The sequence below is a fragment of the Crocodylus siamensis genome, chromosome 8 (genome assembly GCF_052110815.1).
Source record: "Crocodylus siamensis isolate JL-2025a chromosome 8, ASM5211081v1, whole genome shotgun sequence".
NCBI lineage: Eukaryota > Metazoa > Chordata > Crocodylia > Crocodylidae > Crocodylus > Crocodylus siamensis.
Genome location: NC_143402.1, coordinates 68279095 through 68305846, shown reverse-complemented (window position 1 = coordinate 68305846; position 26752 = coordinate 68279095). Strand labels below are relative to the sequence as shown.

Genomic DNA, 26752 nt, shown 5'->3' with positions numbered 1-26752 from the left:
GCGTGAACTCATTTCATGCTACCGGGAGATGCTACAATAATTCAGTGATATACCGCACTCACAAACTATTATAACTGGTGACTCTCTTGTTGTCAGTGGCCATGAGGAGTTACCGTTGATAATCTTGGGGGGAAGTATTTAAAACAAGGGTGGCCAGATTCCCCAGGCAGCAGCAGCCCCGCTTTGCATGCTGGCCAGGGCCCTCCAGCGCACAAGGATGGGAGCATAACACTTTGCCCCAGGCAGGAGTGGGCAGGGCTCAGGCCCATGTGGAGCTCAGCAGGGGCAGCCGCAGGAGGGACCGGAGACAATTAATTGGCGAGTGCCTGCCTGCAGGTCCGATGAAATTGCCTGGTGGGCCCCATGTGGCCCGCTGGCTGTATTTTGTCCACCCCTGATTTAAGAGGTCTTGAGTGTGCGTCTCTGTCAGACTCTGCTTCAGACATCATTGTGACTTCCTGATGATAGCAATCAAGAATGGCCCAGAGGTGCGAGCTGCTCCTTTAGGAGGATGTTGGAAGAGTTAGTTGTGCTGCACAGTCTGGTATTAGGCAGAGCCCATCAGTTAACTCAGTGACTGCACCAAAGCTCTGTCGGCCTCTTTGGCTTTGAGTGATCTCTGAACACCCAATCGATGTGTGCGGGGTGAACTTCTGCATGCAAGAGAATAACCTGCGGTGTTGTGAGAATGTCCTAACACTCAGGCTGATTGCAGTATAGTTCAGCCTGGTTTCCAGTGTTGCAATGGGTGAGGGTTTTCAGCTGATAGAAAGGGCAAGGACATCGACCTGGAGCACTTGGTTCATGTCTAGGCTCTTGCCCTGCGCAAGGTAGAAGGTGGCTTGGGACATGTTTTACCATCTGTAGCATGGTATCTCCCCTGGGGTGGTGCTAAGCATAACTAATATGTGAGGAGATTTGATGACATCTGGTTATGTAAGTGATTTATTCGCTTCTTGCCGAAATACTGGTGGATGGTTTCAGGACGAGTAATTGGCTGGCCCAGTTTGGTGGGGTATGAATGACTCCATCTTTCCCCACCCATGTCCTGCTCTGAGCTGACTGTAAATATAGTACTGCTTTCAATAAACACTGGCTTGGCTTCAAACCACACACCCGTCAGACCGGGCACCTCAGTCTTGTTATAGCCTGCAACCTGATTATTGGTTTGCAATAGAAAGGAACTGGAGGGCACTGGGTGTGGGGAAGGACACTAGAAAATCAAGTGTCATCTTCAGCAGACGTTCTAGTGCCCGTGGGATAGCCAAGTCTGAGGTCTTGCTTTGGGGCTTTGGAGATGACTGGCAGGTGGACCTGTGCCATGCCATGGGATGTTATGGGCCCATTCAATTTGTGCTGGTCAGAGGAGATGCCAGGTGAAAACCAGTGCAGTTTTCACTGCCCCATCTCTGGAGTATCTTGGCACTTCCCAGATACTCAAGAGAAACAACATTAAACTCACACTTCCCACCCTCCTTGAGCAAGCTTTATTGGGCAACCGGCTACTGGGCTGTGTGTGTCAATCGCTTGCTGAAGGGAAGCCACATTGGGGAAATGCTTTGCATCTAGTTCTGGAAGCGGTAGTAAGGCCTCGGCCCCAACTCCTGTGACATTTCTGCCCCCGTGTCCTGGAGAACGCTCCCCGCGGCTGCTCAGCAGTGCTTGAGGAAGGCTGTGAAGTGAAGAGCTTGAACTGCTAGGTGCCCTTCTGACATGGCCCCCTCCTCCTGGTTGATTTGTGGGAGGAGGATGCAGGATGATGGGAGCTTGGTGGGACAGGAAGGATGGGGGCGGGGAAAAAAGGCGGGGGAGATGTTCCTTGACTCAATAGAGCACATTTCTGTGGGAGAGGTCCATGGAGAGGTGACTGTTAAATGCAGACTGGAACATTTGTGTCCCTTGGTTTCATGCAACACAGCCAGTGCTCCTTTAAGGCTGCTTTTGAGACTCAGCAACTGACTGCTGGTAAGAATTGGCCCAAGGAGGTGGTGCCTGTATCGAAGGGAAGGTGCAAAATAGGGAGGCTGAGATCTCCTCCAAGTGTGGTGTGTGCAGGAGCTCCTGGATACAGTGAAGTCCTCTGTGTGACCCAGCCTTCTGCTCACTCTGACCATGTGAAGGGCAGTGCTGAAGTGATGCCTGCTCATGACAGGGAGGTGCCAGGCCTGACAGCTGAGAGTGCTGCATTTACCGGAAGTTCCTCCAAAGAAATCCCTGGTGCCCTATAATCTGTTTGGCTTCAGCAGCTGCAATTGCCTGTGGTTTCAAGGCCAGGCGGGTGTGCCGGCTTCTCCACCCTCATGTGGCAATTACTTCCAAAGCAATTTGGGAAAAGTACTCGGATATCAAAACAGGCATCATCAGCCCTCTGGGATGGAGAAGGGCAGCATGGAGGTGTCACTGTATCCTGCACTTTGTCCCTTTAAATGCTTAATCATTAGGGTGGGGGGTGAGACTGATCTCTAACTAGCTGGATCTGTTTTATGGACAAGCTGCCTTGCCCCAGTGCTATATACCTAATTGGTGTCCCAGCTGGGAAGGGGGCATGCTGTTCTGTTGCCTCATCTGGAGTCGAGTTGGTCTCAGACTCTGGCCGTGTTTAGGGTGGTGGCTCTGGTCTTTGGGGTGTGCAAGGAGGTGCCGAATTAAGTGATGCCAAGCAACAACATTCACACTCTGTCTCCTTCACTGCAGAAAGAGCTGCGGCCTCGTCTGTGCCAGATGAAGAAGGGCTCCAACGGCTACGGGTTCAACCTCCACAGCGACAAAAACAAGCCTGGCCAGTACATCCGTGCTGTGGACCCGGACTCCCCAGCTGAAGCCTCAGGACTTTGCCCCCAAGACCGCATTGTTGAGGTATGCTCTGGATGAGGGGGGCAACTAGGAGAGAGGATGAATGGTTGAACATGTGAAAGGGGGTCACAGGATGGGATGGGGGTGGTCTCTGAAAGACAACGTGAGGCTGGAGATCTGTAATGGAGATGCTTCATGTACCTGGGAAATTCATCCTCTTTAGTGTGAGCTGAAGAGAGATTGTATTTCATCAAGATGAGAGTTTGGTGTCTAGGAACAGCCTCCATGGGTTGGGCAGAAAGCTCTGGAGCACTGGTCTCCCATGCACCCTGTCCCCTTGTCCCTCTCCACATGCACCAGGCCTGGAAATGCAGTAGCTGGGCTGTGGTGAGGATGCCCCATGCCAGTGCTGAAAGCTCAGCTCTTGAACAGCAATGGAGGGGACCCCAGAGGAACTGCATTGCCGCACTCCTGGGTTTGTGGGGAGAAGGCTTCAAAGACTGCTGTGGGATGTAAAGACTAGGCTGGTCTCTGGCCTGTGTCCTGACCCTGGTTTATGTGTCCTACTGCCATAGCCAAAGTCTTTGAGGGACTGACTCTCTCCTGTGTCAGTGCCCGGGGTCAGGTAATAAACCTGGAGCCCTTCAGCCCTGCCTGCAAGAGGATGAATCTGCAGGGAGACCCATTCAGTCTGTTTTCTAGGGCAAGGATGGGATGCCGATGTACCAGCCTGACAGCAGTGCCCTGAACTGCTGTGGCGCTCTGCGGGGGCTGCGTTCTGAACCAGTAGCAGTGCTGGCAAGGCGCTTTGTCACTGCAGTGCTAACGAGCCTGTCCAAAGTGAATTAGCCTTCCCTGTGCCCATTACCCTGCCTGCAATCCCACACAGGAGCAGCTGTCCTGGACAGTCTGTGCAGAGCTGGTTACTGTGTTAGAGGGTGCGGCAGCCTGGCATGCTATGTTTGACTCTGAAAACATGGCTTTAAGCAGGCCTGGCCCTGACATGTGCCAGAAGGGGCTGGAGGAGTCCTCCTGCCCCCCTCCGTTCCTATTCTGCTTCCTTGTGGCAGCTGCCTCCCAAGCTGTTTGCACACAGTGCCCTGAGCCGTGCCCTCCAGTCCTGCCAGCATTGCCTGTGCAATCCTGTGCTAGTCACTTGAAGAAAATCTGATTTTAATGAGCTTTTGCTGCCTGCTTTCCTAATCTCCAAAAGGCTGCGGCTCTGGAGAACTCCGGGGGGCATCTGCAGTTCTGTGCCAGGATGTCCCCCCCCACCCCATGTACCCACCCTGATTCATTCCTGGGGCTTACCCCACCTCCTAATTCCTGCTCCTGAACTTGGAAAGTTCTGCAAAGCCTTCCCGCTGCTGACTTCCACGCCACGTCACCTGGACATGCATTCCTCAGCGCTGTTCTTCCCCAGAGGGCCTGAATCCCACGGTGGCACTAATGGAGCAGGTGACACCTGAATCGCGCCAGCCTTGCTGACCCCTTCATTGCGACCGAGCCTGCTCAGCTGGAACGCAGGTTAACCACTCATTGTTGGACTTGCTGCCCTGCGAGGCCGTGTCACACCATTTGTTCCTTTAAAAGGCCACATGCTTCTACCTTGTCAAATCCTGTTTCCCTCCTTTGCCAAGCCGTAGCAGCTAAGTACCCAGTGTTCCCCGCACGTGGAAAGGCTGCAGCTGGGAGTTAAAGGTTAGCTGTACTCCCCACTGCTACTCTGCGCTGCTTCAGAGGAACAGTGGATGGAAGGAGTCAAGTGTGAACTTTCCAGTCTGCAGGATCGTGGGCTGAGCCACTGGATGGAAATTGCCAAGGCTGGTAGGAGGGGAGGCTCATGGGGTCACAGGGGACCCCTTCCTCTGAGATTCCTAGGCTTAGTCTAAGCACTGGCTTGGGCAGATGTATGGTAGAAACTCTTACTAGTGTAGAAATATCAGTTAGAGGTGTGACTTATTGTTGTGTTACGTCTAGGCCAGCAAAATCCCTAATGCAGCTTTAAGTTGCATAGATATAAAATTTGATTTTTTTCTTTACCTGTTTTAGCAAATTAAATTAACTATACAGATATAAATGTTTCCCTGCCACAGGTAACCTTCATCAGTGGGAGGGATTTGCTGATACAGTTGCACTAGTCACCAAGCGTTGAATTAGCAAACCATTTCCTAAGGGAGATCTGACCTTGGTTGCTTGTCTGGCCGCAGGGGTCCTCAGTGCCTGGAGGCTGGAAGGATGCAGGAATGGGATCTGTGTAAAGTCTCTGTGCTCAGATCTCAGGCACGTGTTCCTGGCTTAAATCAAGCCTCAGCTGCATATCTGGTCAGCTGCAGCCATAACACAGCTGGGCAGGATGGGGCTGGGGCCAGCTGAGTGCAGGAGTTCAGTCTCCTATTCAGAAATGAGAGTGCAGCTCTGAGCTCGAGTGATGGTGATGGTCCAGCTTTTGACTCGATGCTTTTGTGAGATCCTTGTGCAAAGCAGGAAATGTTTGTGAGAAAAGGGATGCACTGAGCTGTGAATGAAGTGATGCATGTACGTGGAAGTGACTTTGCAGCAGGCAAGGGCTTGCATTGATAGCATGCTTGCAACACCGCTGTAGCTCTCCGTTAGGGCATTCGGAGAACACGTGAAGAATAACATTGTGTAAGAGAGCTTGCTCCACATTCAGGACAAGCCCCATCTGCCAGGATGTTGGAGAGACCTGGCTCTGAGGTGCCCCAAACTGTGTCCAAAACCCAAATTGGAATCGCATGGCTTGGTCAGCTCTTCCCGACCTGCTCCTCTTCCTTGAGGAGTTGTTGTACAGGGTATCCCTGGAACACATTTTGTAAGTCCAGAATGTTTTTGGGACAACTTATCCATGGGTAATGCGCACCTGAAGGTTAGCTGTCTGATATTCCCTGTGGCTGTGGGGGACTGGGAGCAATGGCCTCAGACAGCAGCACAGGAAATTTAGGTTGGAAATTAGGAAGAACTTTCTGACTTTGAGGTTGATCAAGCACTTGGAACAGGCTACGTAGAGAAGGCGTGGGATTCCCAGCCCAAGAAATTTTCAAGAGCAGGTTAGACAGACACTTGATTGGGACGGTTTAGTCAGGTTGATCCTTCCTTGAGCAGAGGGCTGGACTAGATGATCTTATGGACCCCTTTCCAGCCCAACTTTCCTATGATCCTATAAGCCAATAATTGGTCATGCTCTGAGGGCTGCATTTCCTCTTCCTCAGGCTAAGGATTTGGGTGAAACAGGTCTTTGGGAGTGAAGAGGGACTTTTCAGAGACGATGAGATATCCTGTCCTCCTGTCAGACTGGACGGGTGACATGAATGCCTAGGGGCCTGGCTGTCCGGGACTTCTGGACAATCAAGACTCTTACGGAGGCAAAAGTGAAAGTGCCTAATACTGGAGGGAGTTTCTCACAACATACATAATGTTCTTGGGATCCTGTGGTAGCCTGCAGGCTCCTGCCCTGGCTGGGTAACAGCTGACGAGGATAATCGTTGCCATGTGACTGGTGCTGGCATCTGTGTTAACCCACAGCCAGCCTTGTTGCAGCATTTCTCCTTCTCACGGGCTCTGCTCTAACTTTGTCCCACCAGGTGAATGGGGTGTGCATGGAAGGGAAGCAGCACGCTGACGTGGTGTCGGCAATCAAAGCGGGTGGAGAAGAGACCAAGCTCTTGGTGGTGGATGTCTTAACAGACGAGTTCTTCAGGAAGTGCAAAGTCATTCCCTCGGAGGCGCACCTGACAGGTAAGAGGGGAGCAGCTGTGGTGCCGTGCCTGCGGGGACTAAGACGGGGTGCATTTTAAGTGGGATGTCCTCCCACACAAGCCAGAAACGGCGATACCGAGATCTCAGTCTTGCTGAAGCGGCTGGTGGGTCTTTAATGTGAGGAGATGGCGGCTGGGAACAGAAGGCTTCCTAGCGAGGAAGTGACTTAATTTCCTGTCCAAAATGAAAGAGGGCAGAGAACTGTCCCACTGAGAAGTGACCTCTGTCTCCTCTGCACCGGCTGTGGTGGGGGTCTCTGTCTCACCCCATGCCCCCTTTTCCTGGTCCACAGCATGCAGCCAGTTTCCAAGCGGTGCTTTCACACGCCGGCTCCTCTTACAGGCTCCGTGGGAAGCTGGCACTGGAAAGAGAAGTCACCAGGACTTCAGCCTCGTGGGGAGGAGATTTAGCTTGCTGCTAGTCACGGAGCCAAAGCAGAGTCTTTCTCCATCCGAGTCTGGAAGCTGGCTGGCATGCCAAAGGCCTGCCCACCTCAGCTGGCGTAATCTTGCACAACAGCGGGGAACTTTCTGGCACTTGTGAAAGACTGTTGGCATGGTTACCCCACGCTCGGTGATCCCTGGGCCCTCAGCGTGCATGCGTGTGGGCGTCTGTCCTAGATCGTAGGAGTTTTATGGCTGAAATGGTTAAAGTTTGACAGGTTTTATGACTCCAGAGGGCCCCCCTCTTCCTGATCAAAGTGCAGGCTGGAGAGATGGCTCCACTGGCTTGCCCTTTGTTATATAAGAGCTTTGCATGGCGTGCTTTCCCCTCCCTAGGTTTATGGCAGACTTGGCTCTTCCCTTGTCTTTCTTTGATAGGGTTTGGCCTGCTGGTGGGAAGGCTGAAGGTCAGAGCTTTTTTTCCCTACATTCCCCTTCCCTGGTTCATCTATGATGCACGGGTCTTGGTTCCAGTGTTACATGACAGCTAGGAAGCCTGTATGAAAGCAGGGCTGCAGCATCTAGCAAGGTTTCTGATCCCCCTCGGACAAAATAGTGCTTGCGTGAGTCGTATTCTGAGCCAGGCTGTTTCTCTGTGGCTTAAGCATCAAGGTAGCTCAACTTCCTGTAGCTGCTCAGAAACCCACACGGCCCAGCCAGGGTGTAAGCCCAGTGGGGCTACATCACGTAGGAAGGATTAATGCAGTGCTGGTGGTCCAGCGGCTGGAGGAGGTCTCAGTAGACAATTCCAGGCCCCTTCATTGCCCTAAAGACAGGGCTTCCCCTGCAGAGGAGAGAGGCATTGTGCGGACAAATGCAGGCAATTCTAGCTGAGCACCTGAGTGATTGCTCTGAGCTCATGATCTGAGCTCCTTCCCCACCCCTGACACAGGATGTGGCTTTGTTGTGGCAGGGTCTGCTGAATGTTTAGGCCTTCTCTAACAGCTGTGGTTCCAATCTGGGTTTGAGAAAAACCCTGAGCCCTAAACAAAGAAGGGTTTTTTTGTCCAATGAGAAACTAAACCATGGTGCATGTCCTCTCCATAACAGAAGCAGGGAACAGCTTTACTCTGCTGAGCTGTGGAAATTTAGGGGAGCCTCGAATGTAGGGTGGCTCTGGGAGAGGGTAATGATCAGTTTGCTAAGTAGAGATTGGCAGAGGCCTAACAAGCCAGGTGGAAATCTAGGTGGCCGGGGGTCAGATCTACGTAGGTCTGCAACCAACCTGCACCGCGCAGGTGTCTTGCTGCAGGTCTGCCTTCTGCGGGAGGAAGGGCAGAATTGGGCATCTTCTGTGTAACGCTGATGTGACTCCTATGGAGGAGCAGAGGGAGCTCCAGAGTCTTAATGAATCCTGGCAACCTCCTCCTCCTTGCCCAGGAGACTGGGCCGCTCCTGAGTGCAGTTCTGTACTAACACAGGAGTCACCGAGAACACGCTTACCTGAATCACGCCGCCTGGCTCAGACCCTCAGCCCGGCCTTTGCTCAAGGAGCTTTGTGTTTCTCAGCCAGGCTAGTGTAAAGAAGGGTGTAGGAGCAGTGCTTTCTATTCCATAGAGATCTCTTTAAAGGGACGAGCCAGGAAAGTCCCTGCCTCTGCCCTCTCGATCTTCCCCCAAGTAACCGCGAGACAGATGTTCTAACTGGTTTTGCTCTCGTGAGCTTCCCTGTTGCTCTTCTTCATGTTTCTGATTGGTCCTGATGTCCAGGAACCAGAGCAGGGCTTGGGGCTGCTCGCCTCTTGCAGGCTCTGACACCATCTTGTTCTGTGACCTTGGTCAAATCACTTCACCTCTGTTCACCCACCTGTGAAGTGGGTCTAACAAAGGGGGATGCGTGACTGGACAGCGATTAGGGTACAGGTGAAAGGGCTGAGTGTGTCGTACACCCACCATCACCTCCTCGCGGCTGGTTGCTTGCCCTCAGGAGCGCAGGTTTGCTAACTAACTCTGAAATGGAGCGTGCAACCTTTGTATCACTGGGACTACAAGGATGTGGTTTCCTACCACAGCCGTCTTCTCAAATTTCTGTGCCCTACCTCTGAGCCTTTGGCTTTGCCAATGTTCACTTCAGCTCGAGACCATTTTCTTTCAACCCTCCATGCACAGGAATGAGATCAGTACGTGCTTGAAGCCACAAGTTCCCCAACTTGTTTCGGTCTCAGCCCTTGCTTACGCTGGGCCGAACTTTGTGCGACTCCGACATGTGGTTCTTTTTGCTTGCGTGTCCGCAGTCAGCCGGGACAGGGCTTCCCCATACCTTAGAGGCCCTGCAGTAACTGTCCCTGTCTCTTCTCCCACAGCAAGAGCTTATGCAGCACATCTTAGCCCTGAACCTGGCTAAGGGTTAAGTTGTCCCAGTTTAGCTTTCACTGACCGTGGGGTCATTGCAGACACAGGAACAGTTGCCACAGAGCAGTTCTACCTCCTGCTAATTTGGGGTATTTGGAAGACTGAGGCAACACATTGGGCTCCACTTATAACTGCCCCAGTCCAGCAACCAGTCACTAACCCCTAGTTTGAGCATCACTGCTGGTGACTCTCTCTTATACCTAGCAAAGGTGAGTTGCAGCTGCAGGGTAATAGACATGCATTTCCTGAGCTGCTGTAAAATCCCAGGGCAGGTTGCCCTTCATAGCTTTTACCACGCTGCAGCTAGCTAAGGGAAACTCTTAACACCCGTCGCTTCACCTCCTCTAGCTATGCCAGGGTAACAACCAGAGGCTTGTCCAGGCTGGGGGGTGTAATCCACTACCTCTGCTGAGAGGGCCACTTTCTGCAGCAAAACTGAAGCAAGGGAGCTCTCCAGGGCGGTAGGAGATGGAGGAAAAAGCCGCTTGGCGGGGGGGGGGGGACGCGCATTCTGCCCCTGGGGCAGCCAGGCGGAGTGGAGGTAACAATATGTGGGCTCCTCTGTTGCCTAGCATTCTGGCTTTTGGGGGCTTTCTCAGTTGACCAGAGGAAAAGGGGAGAGGGGACACTGCAGGAGGCTTGAGCCAACTCGTTAACCCCAGGTGGGAAGAGCCGAGTGGCCTGATTTGAGGCAGTTCTGTCTCAAGGGGGATATGTCTGCCCCCGTTCTGTGATAGCTCCCTACACATTGGGGCCCAGGTCGCTTTATGGGGTGGGTTGTCTACCCCCCACAAGTGGCGAGTCCCTCCATGTGAGAGCTGGGAATGTCTAGTGATAAATCTGAGCTGGGTTTCCTCCACACGCCCCCTGCCAGGGACTGACTCCTGATCACAGTGGGGTCTGCGCCGTATTCCCTGCATAAAGAACAGCCTGTGGGATCTGTCTGGGGAATGAGGCCTAGAGTGCCATGCTGCTGAGCTGGCATTCGGTGGCTCCGGTGGCATCACTTGCTCCACTCCAGAAGTGGGGAAATGTGGTGGGGGACGGGTAGCAGCATGCGACTTGGCCCTCCCGGTCAGGTTAGAAGGCACCGTCACATCTGTGCCAGCCAAGCTTGGGCTTTTCCAGGCAGAAGTGTAGCTGGGGAAGTGGAGAAGGGCGAACTTTCCCCCAGCTTAATGTCCTGGAGGAGAAGGCTACATGCACAGAGCTGGCTGGCAGCTCCCCTTGTATCATGCTGCCAGGGTCCTGGTGCTTCAGTCACAAAGCTGGATAAGGGCAGCTGGTTAGAGGGTTACACAGCACCATCTAACTGTGTCCGTCTTATCCCTAGGTCCCTTGCCAGAACCGGTTGTCAACGGTGAAGTAGAGAAGGTAAAGCTCACACCAGGTCTTAAGTTTTCATAGCAGGCATCTGACGTTGAGTTCGCTGATGGCTGTCAGTGCAGGATGAGCGCGCTCCCCTCCTTCCTCCTTCCGTCCAAAGCTAACTAGCTTTGGAGCCTTCCTGTTCCAGGGCAGAGCTGCCCTTTGCAGAAGAGAGCGGACGGCTCCAGCCCCAGCCCTGGCCCAGGCGTGTCGCTCGCTGCACGGCTCCTCCCCATCCCGCAGAACAGAATGGCCCATTCTTTCCCAGGGCAGCTGGAGCCCCGCAGCCAGGCAGCTCTTCCAAAGGCCTCGTTACTTCCAGTCTGGTTTGAAAAAACAAAACCCAATGCAACGTGGTGCAGAAGGGGAGGCAGCTGCTGGCGAGAGCCTCCAAGGAAAGCTGAACGCATGTCAGGGGAAGGAGGAAAGCCTGGGGCTTTGTCCTTAGACTGAGGTGCATGCACACCTCCCCCTCAAATTGCTCTGGGCACCACCTCTTCCAGTCAGGCACCCTACGAGAGTGGCTGAGCCTATATGTGGAATGGTCAGGTCTTGAAAGGGTCCTGCAGAAAGCTTGGGTCCTTGCCCAGCTCTGTGCTTGACAAGCAATTTCCATGCCTGGGTAGAAACTTGGAAAGGGGGAGAGCGCACAAGACTCAGAGATCCTTTTGTGGCGAGATAAGGATTCTCTGCAAAACCACAAAGATAAGGTGAGGCAATAGAGGGCACTTATTGCATCTCTCTTCCCCACCCTTTGAACAAAAAACCTGCGTCTCCTCCCCTCCATCTCACCCAATCCTTAGGCCTGAGGCCTGGTTTGCATGTGGTGCTTGTACTTAGCTGAGATTTGGTGTCCTGCCCAAGTGGTTATATTGGCCCAACTTAGTGCCCGTTTACAGAAATAAGCAAGCACTGTATAAACACCTGTGTAACAAGGTAATTCCTGCCTTAACTGTATCACCCTGAGTCTGGTATGAAAATGTGTATGGACCAGTCCCAGAGACAAGCCTCCAGCCCAGGACATTTCAAATGCTGTTCTTCCCCCGGGTGAGGCTGGGAGCTGTAGTGTGACCAGTGACTTTGAAAGGCTGGAGAAAGGAAGGGCATTTTCTTGCCTCCCGAATGCCACAGACTGAAGCAGCACAGCTGGTGTCCGTCCGGGGCTGGAAAGGATTAGATAGCATCGCAGCCTGTCCACAAGATGCTTATTCGTCTGCAGTCTCAGTGGATTATGTGCTCAGAGAGGATTTCCCAGCTGCCCGTTTTACAGGCCCTCCACAGAGAAGGGCGAGTTGGAGCCAATATCCACCTTTCTCTGCTTTCCATGGTCTTATGGTGATTCTGTCCATCTCCCTAACAAAGTGCCCTCAAATCCCCCTGGTGGGGTGCAGAAGAGGTCTAGCTGTTGGTAAGATCCAGTCTATGCTTAGAGGGCAGGGGCTGTTAATGAGAGCCCCAGCATTTAAGCTAATCTTTCCAGGATGCAACAGTTGGCCTTCCCTTCTGGCTCCGGCTAGAGGAGCTGAGCAGCTGTTGGTCCTTCTGGTCCCTCGGGGAATGCGGTGTGTGGTACCCGCTCTGAAAAGAGGCATCCCATCCCTCCAAATCCTGAGGGCTGTGACCCTCCACACAGGTGAATCTCTCAAGGTGTTAAAGGAAGAGGGTGGCTGAGGGGATTTTGCAGATGACATTTGAAGGAGGGGACACAGAGTTACCAACCAGTTTGCCCATGAGGGCCTGGGCAGCACACCTATCTGCCTGCATCCTGCCTCTCTGCATCACGTTAACTTGGGTCTACTAGCCACCGACGTTCTCGTTGGTTATGTGTTTTCCCTTGCTGGAGGAGGCAAGTCTCTCCTACGTGGCCTTCATGTACAGGGTATCTCAAGAGAGCAGCATTTGTAGGGACTGGACCTTTAAGTGGGGAACAGAAGATGCAGGATGGTCATGAACTCGCACCTGCCCTTCCAAGTGCTCTTCCAACATGCAGGAGCCAGTTGAACTGTCCAAGTAGGGACAGGCTGTCATGGAAAGAGTGGGAGGAGGTGGTGAAAAACGCAGGAGTGTCAGCTGCGTGGTCATCTCCTCTGGGTGGAGGGGTCACCAGGGTCTCACTGGGCTTCTCTGTCTTTCAGGAGAACAGCAGAGAGCAGCGGCCAAACTCCGTGTCTGAAAGTCTGCCTAGCCCTGAGCCAGCTTGTGCATCTCCCACTTTGAATGAAACCCACCATGAGGTGCAGCAGGTAGGGGGCCCGTTTGGTGGGGATGTGGGCTGGGAGCTGCGGGACAGCTCTCCCACGGAGGGTGGAGAGGGTTCACATTTAAGCCCCTAACCCAAGCAAACTTGGTAGGGAGTGCTCTTCCCACTGTCCAAGGAGCACCCCCGGTCTGCTCGCCTTCTCTGGAATAAAAGTAGTCGGAGTGCATGAGGGGCTAGGGTCGGGTCCCTGTCATGGGGTTCATGAGACCAACACCTCAAGAAATCGCCCCCTCCTCTCCTCCTTCCTAGGTTTTTGAGACCAATCGTGGAGTACAAGCCAGATGATTTGGAGGTGGTGGGATGCGATAGACTGGAGAAGGGTGGAAACTAAATGGAATATGCCATATGCAAGGGGAGGACCACCAGCCCGATCAGGGGGGTGAGAGGAAAGGGTCAGGGTGGACTATGACAGCTTATGTTGCCCCACTGTCACCTTTCCAGCCTAACTCTGAGGAGAAGGAGAAGCGAAACTCCACATCTGATCTCCCCTTGGACCTCAACATACCCCTGGCGGTGGCCAAGGAGCGGGCGCACCAGAAACGTACCAGCAAGAGGGCACCTCAGATGGACTGGAGCAAGAAAAATGAACTGTTCAGCAACCTCTGAAGACTTCCCTGGAAAGGGAGGCGAAACAGGGGCCATGCCAGACTCTCCCGGATCTGACCGAATCTCCACCAGCATCCTGCTTTCCCCTCGATCTCCCGTTTCCCTAGGGAGCAGAGTCCTCCCGGCCCTTCCTCAGTTGGGACACATGATTCTCTTTCACTTTACTGTTTTCTGAAGGGAAAAAAAAAAGGCTCAGTGGCTGTTGCGTGTTGCGGTGTAGTGTTAATGTTCAGAGAATGGCAAGCTGTTTTTATACTATAAATAGAGCGGCGTTCACCCGCGTGGTAAGAACTGAGCTACTCCGTGGGCCTGAAATAAACCCTGCACATTTGTAACGGGCCTCTGCCTTTCACTCTCCATCTCACAAGCTTTTTGCTGGAAGCTGTGTAGAAAGCGTAGGCTAAAACAATCGGGAGGGATTCACGATTTTGGGGCCCCAGCTTGAGACTCCTCAAGGGAACCTGATTTGATGCTCAGAAGCTCCTTCAAGACCAGGCCTGGCTTTCTTCAGTATCTCAAGCTGAGCCCCCAAAATCATTAGTTTTAGTTCTGAATGTTTCAGCCCTAGGCTTTTAGCATCGTTTTAACATCTCCGACTCCAGCGTGGCCAAGAACAAACCACATTCTTTCCGAGAACCGACCTTTTTGACCTCTGACCTGAGACTTGCATCCACAGTGGTCCACCTCCCCCTGCCCTTCCCCAAAGTCCTCTGGTTTGGGGGGGCTGCCCAAGAGGGCATTGCAGCTGAACTGGCTTAGTCTGCCAAGAGCGACCTCAGTAAAACAACGTGTCCTGAATACAACTCGGCCGTCCTGGAACCTTTTGTCCCATGCAAACCGTGAGCCAGCTTCCCCTCCAAAACTTCTGTTCTCCAGGGTAGCCGAGACCTCAGAACAAGAGGGAAAGGGGGAACTTTTTCTTCCCATGTTACAACCCGCAGGGTTCACTTCCGCCTGGGGAGGAAGGGTGGGTGGCGTTTGGACCAATTGTCACAACTGATGTTCAGTTACTCCTGAGGAAGGAACTGCTAGAGTGCTTAATTTAAAGGTTCCTGAATGGACTGTTTCTTTTATGACATGTTTCCAATCACCATTTTTTTTTTTTTTAAATGTATTTTTGAGGAAATTATTTCTTGCAGAAGTTTTATTTCCATGTTTGCGATCGGGTGTTGTACTTTCAAACTCAAGAGAAATTCTGTTTACTGGAATAAACCCTTCTGACTTCGCATTTGTTTTCAGGCTAAATCCTTCTAACGCTGGAGCCTGGATGCTCCAAGCAATCCTCTCTTCTATAGGGCTCTTCTTTCACTATAGATAGAGCCCTGTGACTATAACTGTCACCGGCTGCATGCGTCTAATAGGATCTGGGAGGAGGGCCTGAAATGGCCACGTATCAATGTCCTGACATGCTCTTATCACGGTATTAGCATGTTGTAAAGGAAATCTGGGCAGATCTCCAGTGCTGGCTCAGGTAGTGATGCAGTGTATTCTTAGATATCTAGGACCGCCTCACCTAGTTTTATGGAGGGAGGCTGTTCTTTCTTCGCAACAGGCTAAAGCTCTTCAGTGTGGCCTTGCCTGCTGTGGTGTCCCCATCTCTTGACACAAGGGTGAAGTCAGACTTGCAGGTAACTTGGCCCAGTGCAGCACAGCACTGAGGCAGGGAAGGAAACGCTTGTCCAAAAATGCCTTGAGGGTGTTTGCACATCTAGACCGCTGACTGTGCAGCAGATGGAAAACAACAGAAATGCTCCATCGCTCGCTCAGTGACTTCTTTGTACAATGGCCGCGTGGAAAAAGTAGGTTCCGGTTAATCGGGCCATAAGAGTTGGCCCAAAACAAAAATGCACCATTTAATTTTCAGATGATTTAATTGTTAGGCCTGCTTTGAGAGAACTATCAGGTCATTTTCAAAACTGTTTGAGCATCTTGGAAATGTGCTTCCAGGGTTTGGCCCAAACCATCCAGTGTAATGTGAATTTGAGGAGAGCTTGTTCCCCTAGAACTGCAGGTTTTTTGGCAAATCCATTGTTTACTCCTGACAGTTTGTCTCTTGGAGATAAATTGGCTCTTACGTGGTGGCCACTACATTCGGGGGAGGAATAGCTGACCCTTGGCAGGTTCTGTGTCAAAGGCTAATTCTACACCCTGTGTCCAGTGCATCAGAAAGTTGAATTTATTGGGGGGGGCGGGTAAAAGCAATCTGGGCTCATGGTAGAGGTGATATCTTTTATTAGACCAACAAGAGTTTTGCAAAAGAAATTTCTTTAATTGGGTGGGGGGTGGCATTCTTGCAAAAGCTGTGATGCACGCTACGGCAACGCTGCTGCGATTAGCCTATGTCTAGAGCCTATGGAGGGGCGGGGGGGCACGGAGGTGGAGAGATGGATAAATTTGCTCCTTTAGGGTTCATGTTTATAGATTATCATGGTCTAATCCCTGCTGCTGAGGGGGATGGGAAGAGGTTGGGTGAGGCAGTGTCTATCAACTGTAATCTGCTATGGCCATAGCTGTAAAGGATTTTCAGGAAGCAGTTACGGCAAGGTCCAACGACTCTTATCTCAGCGTTAAGTAACCTGATTAGAGGGCAGCACCTACTGAGCCCTCGAGGGGAAAATAAGCCAGCTGCCCTGGAGCAGTGAGATTTCACAAGCTTGTTCACAAGCCCTAAGCATCAGGCCAGTGACCACAGACTGGGCTATCGGAGCCCCTCAAAGCAGCAAAACAAGTGATCGCTTGTAAGTAGATGCTGTGGAGATGGGTGAGGGCTCAAGGGTGCTCTCCTTGACTTCCACACCATAGAGGCCGTTGGGGAAGGATATTGGAGGGACCTTGGACATGATGATTAGGGTGCGTGGACTTTCTCAGCATCAGGTCTACAGTGGCGTAGGCAGGTAAGTGAGGCGTCAGGAGCCATGGAGAAGAGATGCCCGAGTCCAGAAGCTGACCCAAACGGCAAGGGAAACCTGCACATCTAATCTCTGCTGGCAGACGTGGCAGCACCAGGTAGGCAGGGTGCACACTAGCAGGCAGCGGGGTGATGAGTGGACCAGCTTCAGCAGCAGATGATGCTTATAGGCTGATATTGTGAGCACTTAAGCAAATTTCTAAGCATTTGGCCATTTTGTTCCCACTCCTCATGGGGAGAGATGAGGCCCTGTCTTGAGCTTGTAGATCAGTGGCACCGACCCTTAGTCAGAAGAAAGTTGAAATGGCGAAGTGGGGATGCCGAGATGCAGGAAGGGTGAGTAAACTCGAGCCTGACAGTGTCGGAAGTCCTTTAGGACAGAACTTACTCCTGCTACTAGCTAATGAAACTTTTCCTTGGGCTCATGGTTGACGTCTCTGCTTTTCCTAAAACACTCGGGTTCTGCCCTGGTGGGAGGTTACCTGGCGAAACGTGAAACGGGGGAGAGGGGTTGCTTGACTGCATAAATAAGGATCACTCCATGGAGGAAAGAGTCAAGCTGGGTGAAGCTGTAGCTGGTGGGTAAAACAAGCAACTGTAGTAGGGTGTGAGTTTGGGGTAAAGCACTGAAGTATGCAACACACCGCAATGCTCCCACAGAGAGAGCCCTCTAATTGGCCAGAAAGTGCCTCCCTGTCATTGAGCTATTATGCAGAGGCTTTGATCCAAGTGCAGGCCCCTGCCAGCCGGGTAATGATTGCTACTAAAGATGCATTAGCATCATGTCTCCATCAGGCCTTGTTCTCCATGCACCAGCTCCTGGGTGATGATGGTGACGGAGTTCATAAACAGCAGGACATCCCCGAGAGGCCTGTGTGGGAGGAAGTGGTTTTGCAGGGGAAGGCGCCCAGCCGAGTCGTCTTGTTTGCTGAGCCCGGCTGCAGCCCGAGTTGCTCTGTGGCTGCCACCTTGTGGCATGGCCTTTGGCCAAAGCGTTGTCTTTTGTGGCACTATAAGCGTTCACAAAACCGAGCAGCTTAAGTGGGTCATACAGATAAGCCCTTATCTTGAGTGTGCACACAGCTGAAAGGCTTGGTTAAGCACAGTGCAGAAGAAACCCAGACCCCTGGATAGCCACAGCCTACGGTGTTCGATACCCCAGTAGAGCTATTTCTGTAACTCTTCAGGGGACAGTCTCTGTGATGATTTCTCTCCTGCCTATGTGGACACCTGTGGAACAAGACCTCATCCACTTCGTTCAGCTGAGCTCCAAGATATCAGCTGATAGATGGGTTGTGGGTAACCCCATCTCTTTCTGGTCAATGAACCGCAAACTCATTGAAAACAGGGCTGGAAAGGACCTTGGGTGGTCACCTAGTTCACCACCCATGTCTACCCCTCTCCCCACCCCTGTTCAGGGAAGCATTGGCCTTGCCTAAATGCCCCAAACCAGTAGTTTTCAACCCTGCACTTTAACTTCCAATGAGGGAGAATCTGCATGCAATTAATGGTGTCCATTTAACTGGGCCGCTGCATCTGCCCAGATTCGCAGCCTGACCTTTTTCAAGGCATCGGTGGAATTTCACAGGATGGAGCTGGTGTGATATTTCCCATGTGCCCAAACCTCCTTTAATGCTTGATTTAGGAATAAGAATTTATGCCCAATAAACAAGGAAGACTATAGCGATGCTAGAGGTGAGAACTTAACTGAGAATTTCCTGACTCTTTTTTTCAAGCCAGGCTTCAATCTATCAAGTATATCAGATTGCCTTGTATTTTGGCTTAGAAAGAGTCTTTATTAGCTAGAAAGCTCTTATCCCTTCTCGTTCTGATCCTTTTGAGACCCCTTTCTTAGACACATGCTCGCAAGATGAAGTTTAGCCATCAGAAGCCCGTGGAACTGGGGAAAAGTGCTGACAATACCCATTTGTGAGCTTGTGATGAAAAACGTATTACAATGCATGTGTACGTCTAAGGGTGCATTGTCAGAAGTGGTGTTGGTATGTTACATGGGATTTTCTTGAAATTTATATTTTCCACTATAACAGTTTTTAATTTAAGGCTTTGTAGCTGGGATAAAGTCTTGACCTTGAACCAGGGGCGGACAATTATTTTGGGTGGAGGGCCGCTTACTGAGTTTTGGCAAGCCATCAAGGGCCGCATGACAGGCAGCTGGGGCAGATAACTATTTATTTTCTAAATTTTTTAGGGGCCCCACAAGCCAGATATAATGGCCTGGCGGGCCGCATCTGGCCCGCAAGCCACATTTTGCCCACCCCTGCCTTAAACGCTGATAATGCATAATTAGGAAGTGACGAGAAGTAGACAACTGTGGGTTGGAGGTGTTAGAGACCTTCACAACATTTGTAAAGGTATTTGGGTGTCTAAAGATGTGCATAGTAACTGAGTAGGATTTTTCTAAGTGCCTTTAAAAATCTCTTGTTTTGTTCCTTTGGAATTTTTTAATTCCATTGCAGAGTTGGAGCCAGCTGGACCATCTTAAGACAATGCTTCATGAACATCTTTAATACTTTTGGCTAAGAATTGCAGGTATAGTTCATCTTCCAAAAAAGATCTGAACTTGTTTTTTAAATGTGCCTGCTTAAATCTGGGTGGATAGGAAAAAAATAATGAAGGTAAAAGAAGCAAACTGTGAGGAAGTTAAAATAGGAGTGCTAGAAAAACTTAAATGACAGTGGATGCATCCAATGGATCAGTTCCCTATCCCAAGTCAAGGTGTAGTCTAATGACTAGCATCTCTGAGGAATGACCTCTGAAGACACTGGGTGAGATGACTGCCTCATGGGATTTTACAGCAACAAATGCATTCAAAATACACTACGATCTATTCAAGTACCTGAAACAGGTAGGTGAGCTGAGCAGAACCCTAGGTCCTTTGGCCCCATCCCATGCTGGCCCTGCATCCAGTTGTAGCCATTGCAAAAACATCCCAGGTCTTCCTCCTGATGCTGCATGTTGCTGAGCTCTTGTAAAAAGAGGTTTGAAAAGTCTGTTAAAAATTTTTTAAATCTTTTTGTTAAAAATCTCATGAAAACCAGGACAGGGCCTTCCCAAAAGTTTCTTGTGCCATTGGTTTAGGCAGCTGTGACTTGATGTGTAGCTGAGTCCTAAAGAAACAAAATGGTCCCAGTGATTGAAATGCTGACAGGGAGGTACTATGGCAAGAGTTGACCAAGTTGATGAGCAACTTGCATCATCCAATAGGTTGCAAATCATTCATAGGCCAGATAACATTTGTGCCTCTGAACTGTTCGGTAACTTGGGATGACCAATGGAAATATGGAAGTTGGGAATGAGACTGATTCACTGATCTGAAACGGGGCTGGATTTGGAATGACATGGGTTGGGACCAAATCTTCAGCCAGTTCTGATTCTGGTAGTAAATTGTAATGGCCTGAGCAGAGGTACATTCAGCCCCTCGGAGAAACAATGCCATATCTCATCCTCTTCTGTGGCGTGGCCATCTCCCCTTGCGGGGTCTGCTCCCTACTGGGGTCTCTGGTGTGCCAGCTGGAGGAGCTCCAGGCCACAGTCCAGAGACTGCGCGCCATCAGGGACTGCGAGCAGGACATCGACTCCTACTGCCAGGCCCTTCTCCCCCAGGAGACGGAGGGTAGACCACAGTCTCCCTCCAGGACAAGGGAGGACTCGGGGACCTCCCATTCTGTCCAGCCCAGGGGTTGGACCAGGGTGGTCAAGGGCCCCAAGGCCCGCTGCACCAAGGCCCCTGGCCCGCTGGAGCTTTGCATCAGGTACGAACCTCTTGCACCCCAGCAGAGCCTGCGGAGTTGCCAGCTCCCGCAGGCAACACAGACTTAACTGCAGCTACCGCCCCCGCTCTCCCCAAGACAAAAAGCAAAGTTTGTCATGGGAGTCTCCATCCTGAGGGGGTTGGAGGGGGCTATCTGCTGCCTCAACCCCTCGGCCCAGGAAGTTTGCTGCTTCCTGGGGGCCCGCATCCGAGAAGTTGTGGAGAAGATCCCTAAGCTCCTCCAGCCCACAGACCGCTATCCCATGCTCCTTATTCATGTGGGCGCCAATGACACGGCTCGGAGCGCTCCCAGCCAGGTCGTGAGGCGCTACAGGGATTTGGGAGCAGGGATGAAGGGTCTGGGGGCCCAGGTAGTGTTGTCCTTGATCCTCCCAGTTTCGGGCTGTGGGCTGAGGAGGGAGAGGAGGATCCATGTAGTGAACCAAAGACTGCGGTGCTGGTGTCATTGGGAAGGCTTTGGCTTCCGTGACCACAGCCCGCTCTTTGGTGAGAGAGGCGGCGAGCTGCTGGGAAGGGACGGCCTCCACCTCTCTCCCCTGGGGAGGAGGCTCTTCTCAGCCAGACTGGCTGACCTGCTCCACTGGGGTTTAAACTTAGTCCACCAGGGAATGGGGGGACTACTGCCACTGCTGGCCTGCTGAGCAACCCTTGCAAAGCCAGCAGGCCAAAGCACTTAAGGGAGCCCACCCCTGCCCCAGCCCTGGCACAATCTGTGGGCAAGGCAAGAGCCCCCAAGGGGACACTTGCCAGGAGCTTGGGGAATAAACAGGAGGAACTTGTCCTCCTGCTCAGCACAAATAATTATATCAAAGGGATAATGGAGACCTGGTAGGACTCCACCCATGACTGGACCATGGGTATAGATGGCTATACCCTGTACAGGAGGGACTGAGTGGACAAAAGGGGTGGGAGTGTAGCTCTCCATGTCAAGAAAAGCTATGCATCCCTACAAGCCAACATCGGCACCCAGGGTGGATGACTAGAGACCCTCTGGGTTAAAATCCGTGGGGAACATGGCACAGGAGATGCAATGGTGGGGGTCTACTACAGACCCCACACCCAGGGTCAAGAGATTGACCAGGAGTTCGCCAGGGAATTGGCTGAGGCCGCATGCTCCAGGACCGTGGTTGTCATGGGGGACTTCAGCTGCCAGAACATCTCGTGGGAAGAGCGCTCTGCAGTTGCAAAGCTTCCTTGTGTGCATGGATGACCTCTATCTACCTCAAGAAGTCTACAGGCCAACAAGAGGCAAAGCGCTGCTTGACCTGGTACTGGCAACCAGGGACAACCTAATCAGCGACCTAACAATTGAAGGGAAGCTGGATGACAGCGACCACGAGCTGATTGCCTTCACCATCCGCCGAAAAGCTGGCAAGTCAGTCATCAGTACAGAGGTCCTTGACTTCAGGAGGGCTGACTTCGACACTCTCAGGAGACTCGTCAGTGAGGCCCTAAGGGACCACAATCCAAAGAGGAGGGGAGTCCAGGACAAGTGGTCGCTCCTCAAGGGAGCGAACCTAGATGCACAAGCTAAGGCTATTTCATCTTGGAGGAAAGGCAGCAAGAGGGCACAGCAGCCCCCCTGGCTTTCCAGGGAACTAGCAGTCCTCCAATGTCTAAAAAGACAGACCTACAAAGGATGGAGGATGGGATCCACCTCCAAGGAGGAATACTCTGCACTGGTCCGGACCTGCAGGGAGCAAACCAGGAAAACCAAGGCTGCGATGGAACTCCAACTAGCTACAAATATCAAGGACAATAAAAAGTCCTTTTTTAGATATGTGGGGAGCTGAATGAAAAGCAAGGGCAACATTTGGACCCCTGCTAAACCAAAAGGGAGAACTGACAACTGAAGCCCAGGAAAAAGCCAACTTGCTAAATGGGTACTTTGCATCGGGCTTTCTCAAGTCTCATGGGACACCCCTGCCCATTACGGGACAGGGGCTAGAAGGAAGGAATAGGCTACAATCAGACCTAGACAGGTTACAGGGGTGGATGGAATAGGATGGGATTCAACACTGACAAGTGCAAGGTGCTGCACCTAGGGAGGAAGAACCGGCACCGTACCTACAGGCTGGGGAACTCCCTTCTCGTCAGGGCAGAGGCAGAAAAGGATCTTGGAGTCATCATTGACTCCAAGATGAACATGGGCCGGCAGTGTGGGGAGGCAGTCAGGAAGGCCAACCGCACCTTGGCATGCATCCACAGATGCATCTCAAGCAGGTCCAGGGAGGTGATCCTCCCCCTCTATGCGGCACTGGTCAGGCCGCAGCGGGAGTACTGCGTCCAGGTCTGGGCGCCGCACTTCAAGAGGGATGTCGGCGGCATGGAGAGGGTCCGGAGGAGGCCACTCGTATGATCAGGGGACAACAGGGCAGGCCCTATGAGGACAGGCTGCGGGACCTGAACCTGTTCAGCCTCCAGAAGAGAAGGCTGAGGGGGGATCTAGTGGCCTGTTACAAACTAGTCAGAGGGGACCAGCAGGCACTGGGGGAGTCCCTGTTCCCCCGAGCACTGCCAGGAGTGACCAGGAATAACGGTCACAAGCTGGCAGAGGGTAGGTTTAGGTTAGATATCAGGAGGCGCGACTTCACGGTCAGGGCGGCTAGGGTCTGGAACCAGCTTCCAAGAGAAGTGGTGCAGGCTCCTACCCTGGGGGGCTTTAAGAGGAGGTTAGATGTACATCTTGCTGGGGTCATTTGACCCTGGTACTTTTCCCTGCCATGGCAGGGGGTCGGACTAGATGATCTGCTCAGGTCCCTTCTGACCCTAGAAACTATGAAACTATGACCCCAGCTGACTTCCTACCTTTGGGTGGGGGGCTGGACTGGATGATCTTCCAAGGCCCCTTCCAGCCCAAATGTCTATGAAATCTATGAAACCCCTGCTTGCCTTTGGGGCTGGGTCTTTTGGGGCTGGATTTGTCCCCTGACACTGACTCCTGGGTCCTCAAAGGCTCTCAAGTGGGTGCTCCTGCTGCCATGAACGATGAACATCCTTTGAGATGAGCTGATGTTCTTGCTAAGGAATGATCTGGTAGGGGAAACGGTGCAGGAGCCCTGGGGCTATCCACTGAATCATAGGGTTGGAAGAAACCTGATGGGTCATCTAGTCCAGGCCCCTACTCAAGTGTGGGCTATGCTATTTCTGTATGATCCCAGACACAAGCGTCTCTAGCCTCTCCAGCGAAGGAGAGTCCCTGAATCAGAAGTCCCAGGAGCAGGGTGGGGAGAAGCTTACAAGGAAGCTAGTTTAAACCTAGTATGTAGAACAGTAACCTCCCCTTGTAAAATGATACAAGCCCTACCCCGTGTTACGTGACTTAGATTCCAGCGAGTACAGGCTGATGTTGCTCAAGACTTTAGATCCACCAGACTGCCTTTCCAAACACAGGGCGAGCCTCCTTTCCTTGGGCCAAACCTTCCAGTCTCTGCCCTGTTCTGCTCCATGCATCGTTTGGGAACTATTTGATTGCTAGAGATGAACCGGACGAGGGAAGATCTCTCCTGGAACCGCGCTGGTGGATAGAAGGAAGGAACGTGTGCAAGTGTCCCGGGGCCCCCGCTCTGTGCGTGAGAGGCGGCAGGGGGAGGAGAGAAACAGCCAGCAGTTGTGTTTAGAAATCTCTTGGCCTCAGACCCTGAACTGAATCACTGCTGAGCTCCAGTCTGGAAACAAAAGATACAATAGCAACAGCTCCTTGGGAAATCACAAGTTGTTCCCAGGTCCAGGCCCCGGAGCCACCAGCCGGCGCTGCTGACCCTAGGTGATGAGAAGGCTCCAGGTTGGGCTTTTAACTCTTTGAGGATTTCTTTCCAGTTGAGGGGAGAGAGCAAATGCCCAGTGAGAGCTGGACCTACGGCGCCTTGCCACGACTTGGGACAAGCAGGGAAAGTGAGAAGAGTGAAGGGACCTGAGGTGGCTCCAGGGTTTCTCAGGCTGGCGAAGGCTCATTGGAAAGCAAGAGAGGTTTTCACTATGAGCATGTGGGGAGCTGGACTCAGGAAGCAAAGCAAAATCTCCCTGGTTTACAGGAGTGACTGGGAAATCCCTGGGGGTTTTATGGTCTTTGTAGAGGGGAAAGTAAGTAAATCGGTGTGACGGCCACCAGCCAGGTGGTTTGGAGAGGTGCAGCTCACTTCTGGGTCCTTGCCTGGGCTCCTCCTCCTGCTTCGCCCACTCACCTGCTGCAGGCGGCTGGGGAAGAGGAGAGCTCCTGCAAGGCTGGCTCTGCTCGGTCCCTGCAGCGGGGAAGCGAGGTGAGCTGGTGGGCGATTCTCGTGTGCTTTGCAGAGGGGGGAAGCGAGATTTACACATGGGCTGACGATGGCAAGGGACAAAGCATGTAGCACCGGCAGCTTTTCATGGTCATCACCCCCTCTCGCGGGGCCCTTGGCCCTCCCCAAGCCGCTCGCCTTATTCGAGCCTCCTAAGCTTGCCGTGACAGGGACCTCCTGTGTATAGTATCTAGCACGGGAGGGCCTTAAGCGCTGCCTGGGGACTGGGGCTTTCTCCAAATAGAAATAATGCCTCGGTGGCCTTTAATGAACTTTGCTGCTCTCTAGTGTCACTGAGATATCTAACGAAGGAGTTGAACTTCGTGGGCTTCAAGCTGCATATGGGTTGAGCAGTCCTGCTTTCCTCTTCTCTGTCACATCTAACGCCTCAGGCAATTGTGAGACTTCGTTCTTGTTCTTTCGTTCCCCCCTCAAATGCAAGTCAATTAATCTGTTCCCTTCTGTTTTTTGCCAGTTTTCCTTCTGAGCGTGGCACTGCAGTTTTTGAGTTGTAAATGCAAGCAGGAGGGTGGGTGGGCGACGTGTTTATCAGGTGCCAGCGCTGTGACAACAACAGGCCTGTTTGGAAAAGGAGAGCCAGTACCTTTGCTTTAACTGCTCCTCAGGGCTGGCTATGGAGAAAGGGAGCTCTCTGTCTTACCTGGGCCAGACAGACGCATCTGTCTGCCCTGGGGGCTGTCTGCAGTCCCCCTGCTCTCCTCTTCGGGGTGCTGCTGTTTTGCAGGCCTGGCACAGGCTCGGCACGTAAATTGGGGGTAGCCGTACCAGCAAAACTAGAAACAGTGGGGTCAAAGACAGTGCCACCAAAGCAATGGGGTGCGGGAGGGCTGTGGGCAGACTCCAGCTCCGTGCAGGGCAGGGGTTCAGCTGATGGCCCTGAAGGTTTAGCAACACGGGTCTCAGAAGAGAAAGGGGTGGAGGGTCTTGGAAATGGGGAGAGGACGTCTGCATCCACCAAAGCCAGGCACCACCAAGGGAGTCGAGATACCCCAGCATGGGAAGACGCCACGCCGTGCCCAGCGAACTGCGCTTGCACTTCCACGGCGGTGAACTGCTCCCGAGCGGGGCTGGTGCAGGTACCCTCAGGACAGCCCTGGTCCCGGAAAGTTACAGCCCTGTGAGTACCGTCCCAGCCCATCCCGGCCCGGCCCGCAGGGGAGGCGCGGCATTGCGCATTGCGCGATCGCGCGTCTGGCTGGGGAAGGCTCGCCGGCCCAGGCAGAGGGCTGCTTCCAGGGGCTCTGCGGTGCCGGCCGCATGAGGCGGGGGCAGTGCCCGGCTCTCGGCTTGCTGGAATGTTACTGAAACCCGCGGGTGGGTCCAGCACGTCCTGGGAGCTCGCCAAGGAATGCGTCCTCCTCCAAGCGCAGGCTGCAGCCTCCGAACGCAGGGGAAAGGCCTGCGGGCTCTCCACGGGAGCACGAAAAGTTGCAACCCTTTGGTGCCTCAGTTTCCCTTGCAGTAAAACAGCAATATAAGGCTTAATGCACCTTTGTAGTGTGCTTTGGAAACCAGCTGGCAGGGGCAGGAGGACCTGGTTGAACGCTGGTCTCTGCCTCCTTGAAAAAGGTGAGCTGCTCCAGGGTCTAGAGAAGGGTAGTGGTTTCTGTAGTGTGGTTGCCAGTGCGATTGTTTTCCCAGGCCTTTTAGCTTTACAGCAGAGACCCAGTTAATAAGAGGCCTGTGTCTTGGAGCTGCTCACACAGTTCCCCTTTTCTGGTGTGTGGCAGGTGATTTAATGACAGGCAAACACTGTGTAAGATCAGGGAGATGGTGCTTCTTAGAGTAGAGAACGGCAAGACCTCGGTTCTCTTCCTGACCCAATCCTGCCTCGCCTTAGGCGAATCACTAGACATACCTGTGCCTCAGTTTCCTTGCACGTTGAGTATTTCCCTGGCTCCAAGCAGAACACGTGCACATTTATTCAAGTGTCCTAGTGCAAAGGTGAGACAGAAGGACAAAGTGTTTGTTGGGTCACGGGACCTGGCAGGGGGGCAGCCCTAGAGAAGGGATGAGACCGTAGGAGGCCCTGTCATGGGAGACAGCCCCGTGGCACCACTCTGGCCTGAGACCCCTGCACCCCCGAGGTGTTGGCTTCCCAGGACTCTTTACCTCCCTGGGATGAAGCCCATAAGACAGTGTTTCTCTCCTCAT

At 52.6% G+C, this 26752-nt stretch overlaps 2 protein-coding genes across 3 annotated transcripts in view; both read left to right on the top strand.

Moving 5' to 3' along the window:
* The window catches only part of NHERF1 (NHERF family PDZ scaffold protein 1), a 30462-nt gene extending 15635 nt beyond the window's left edge, over positions 1–14827 (top strand). The window contains exons 2-6 of one of the 2 annotated variants that reach the window (XM_090060415.1): positions 2695–2856; positions 6396–6549; positions 10699–10739; positions 12869–12967; positions 13435–14827. In XM_090060415.1, the coding sequence (XP_089916541.1) occupies positions 2695–2856; positions 6396–6549; positions 10699–10739; positions 12869–12967; positions 13435–13599 (621 nt within the window). In that variant the 3' untranslated portion in view covers positions 13600–14827. Of the gene's footprint in view, positions 1–2694; positions 2857–6395; positions 6550–10698; positions 10740–12868; positions 12977–13434 lie in introns of both variants that reach the window. The other variant, XM_090060416.1, reaches the window with a different exon arrangement.
* Positions 14828–16832: 2005 nt separating this feature from the next.
* Positions 16833–26752, top strand: part of LOC149858969 (polycystin-1-like) — a 64727-nt gene continuing 54807 nt past the window's right edge. Inside the window, exon 1 of the mRNA XM_090061592.1 lies at positions 16833–16843. Coding sequence (XP_089917718.1) covers positions 16833–16843 — 11 coding nt within the window. The remainder of the gene's footprint in view (positions 16844–26752) is intronic.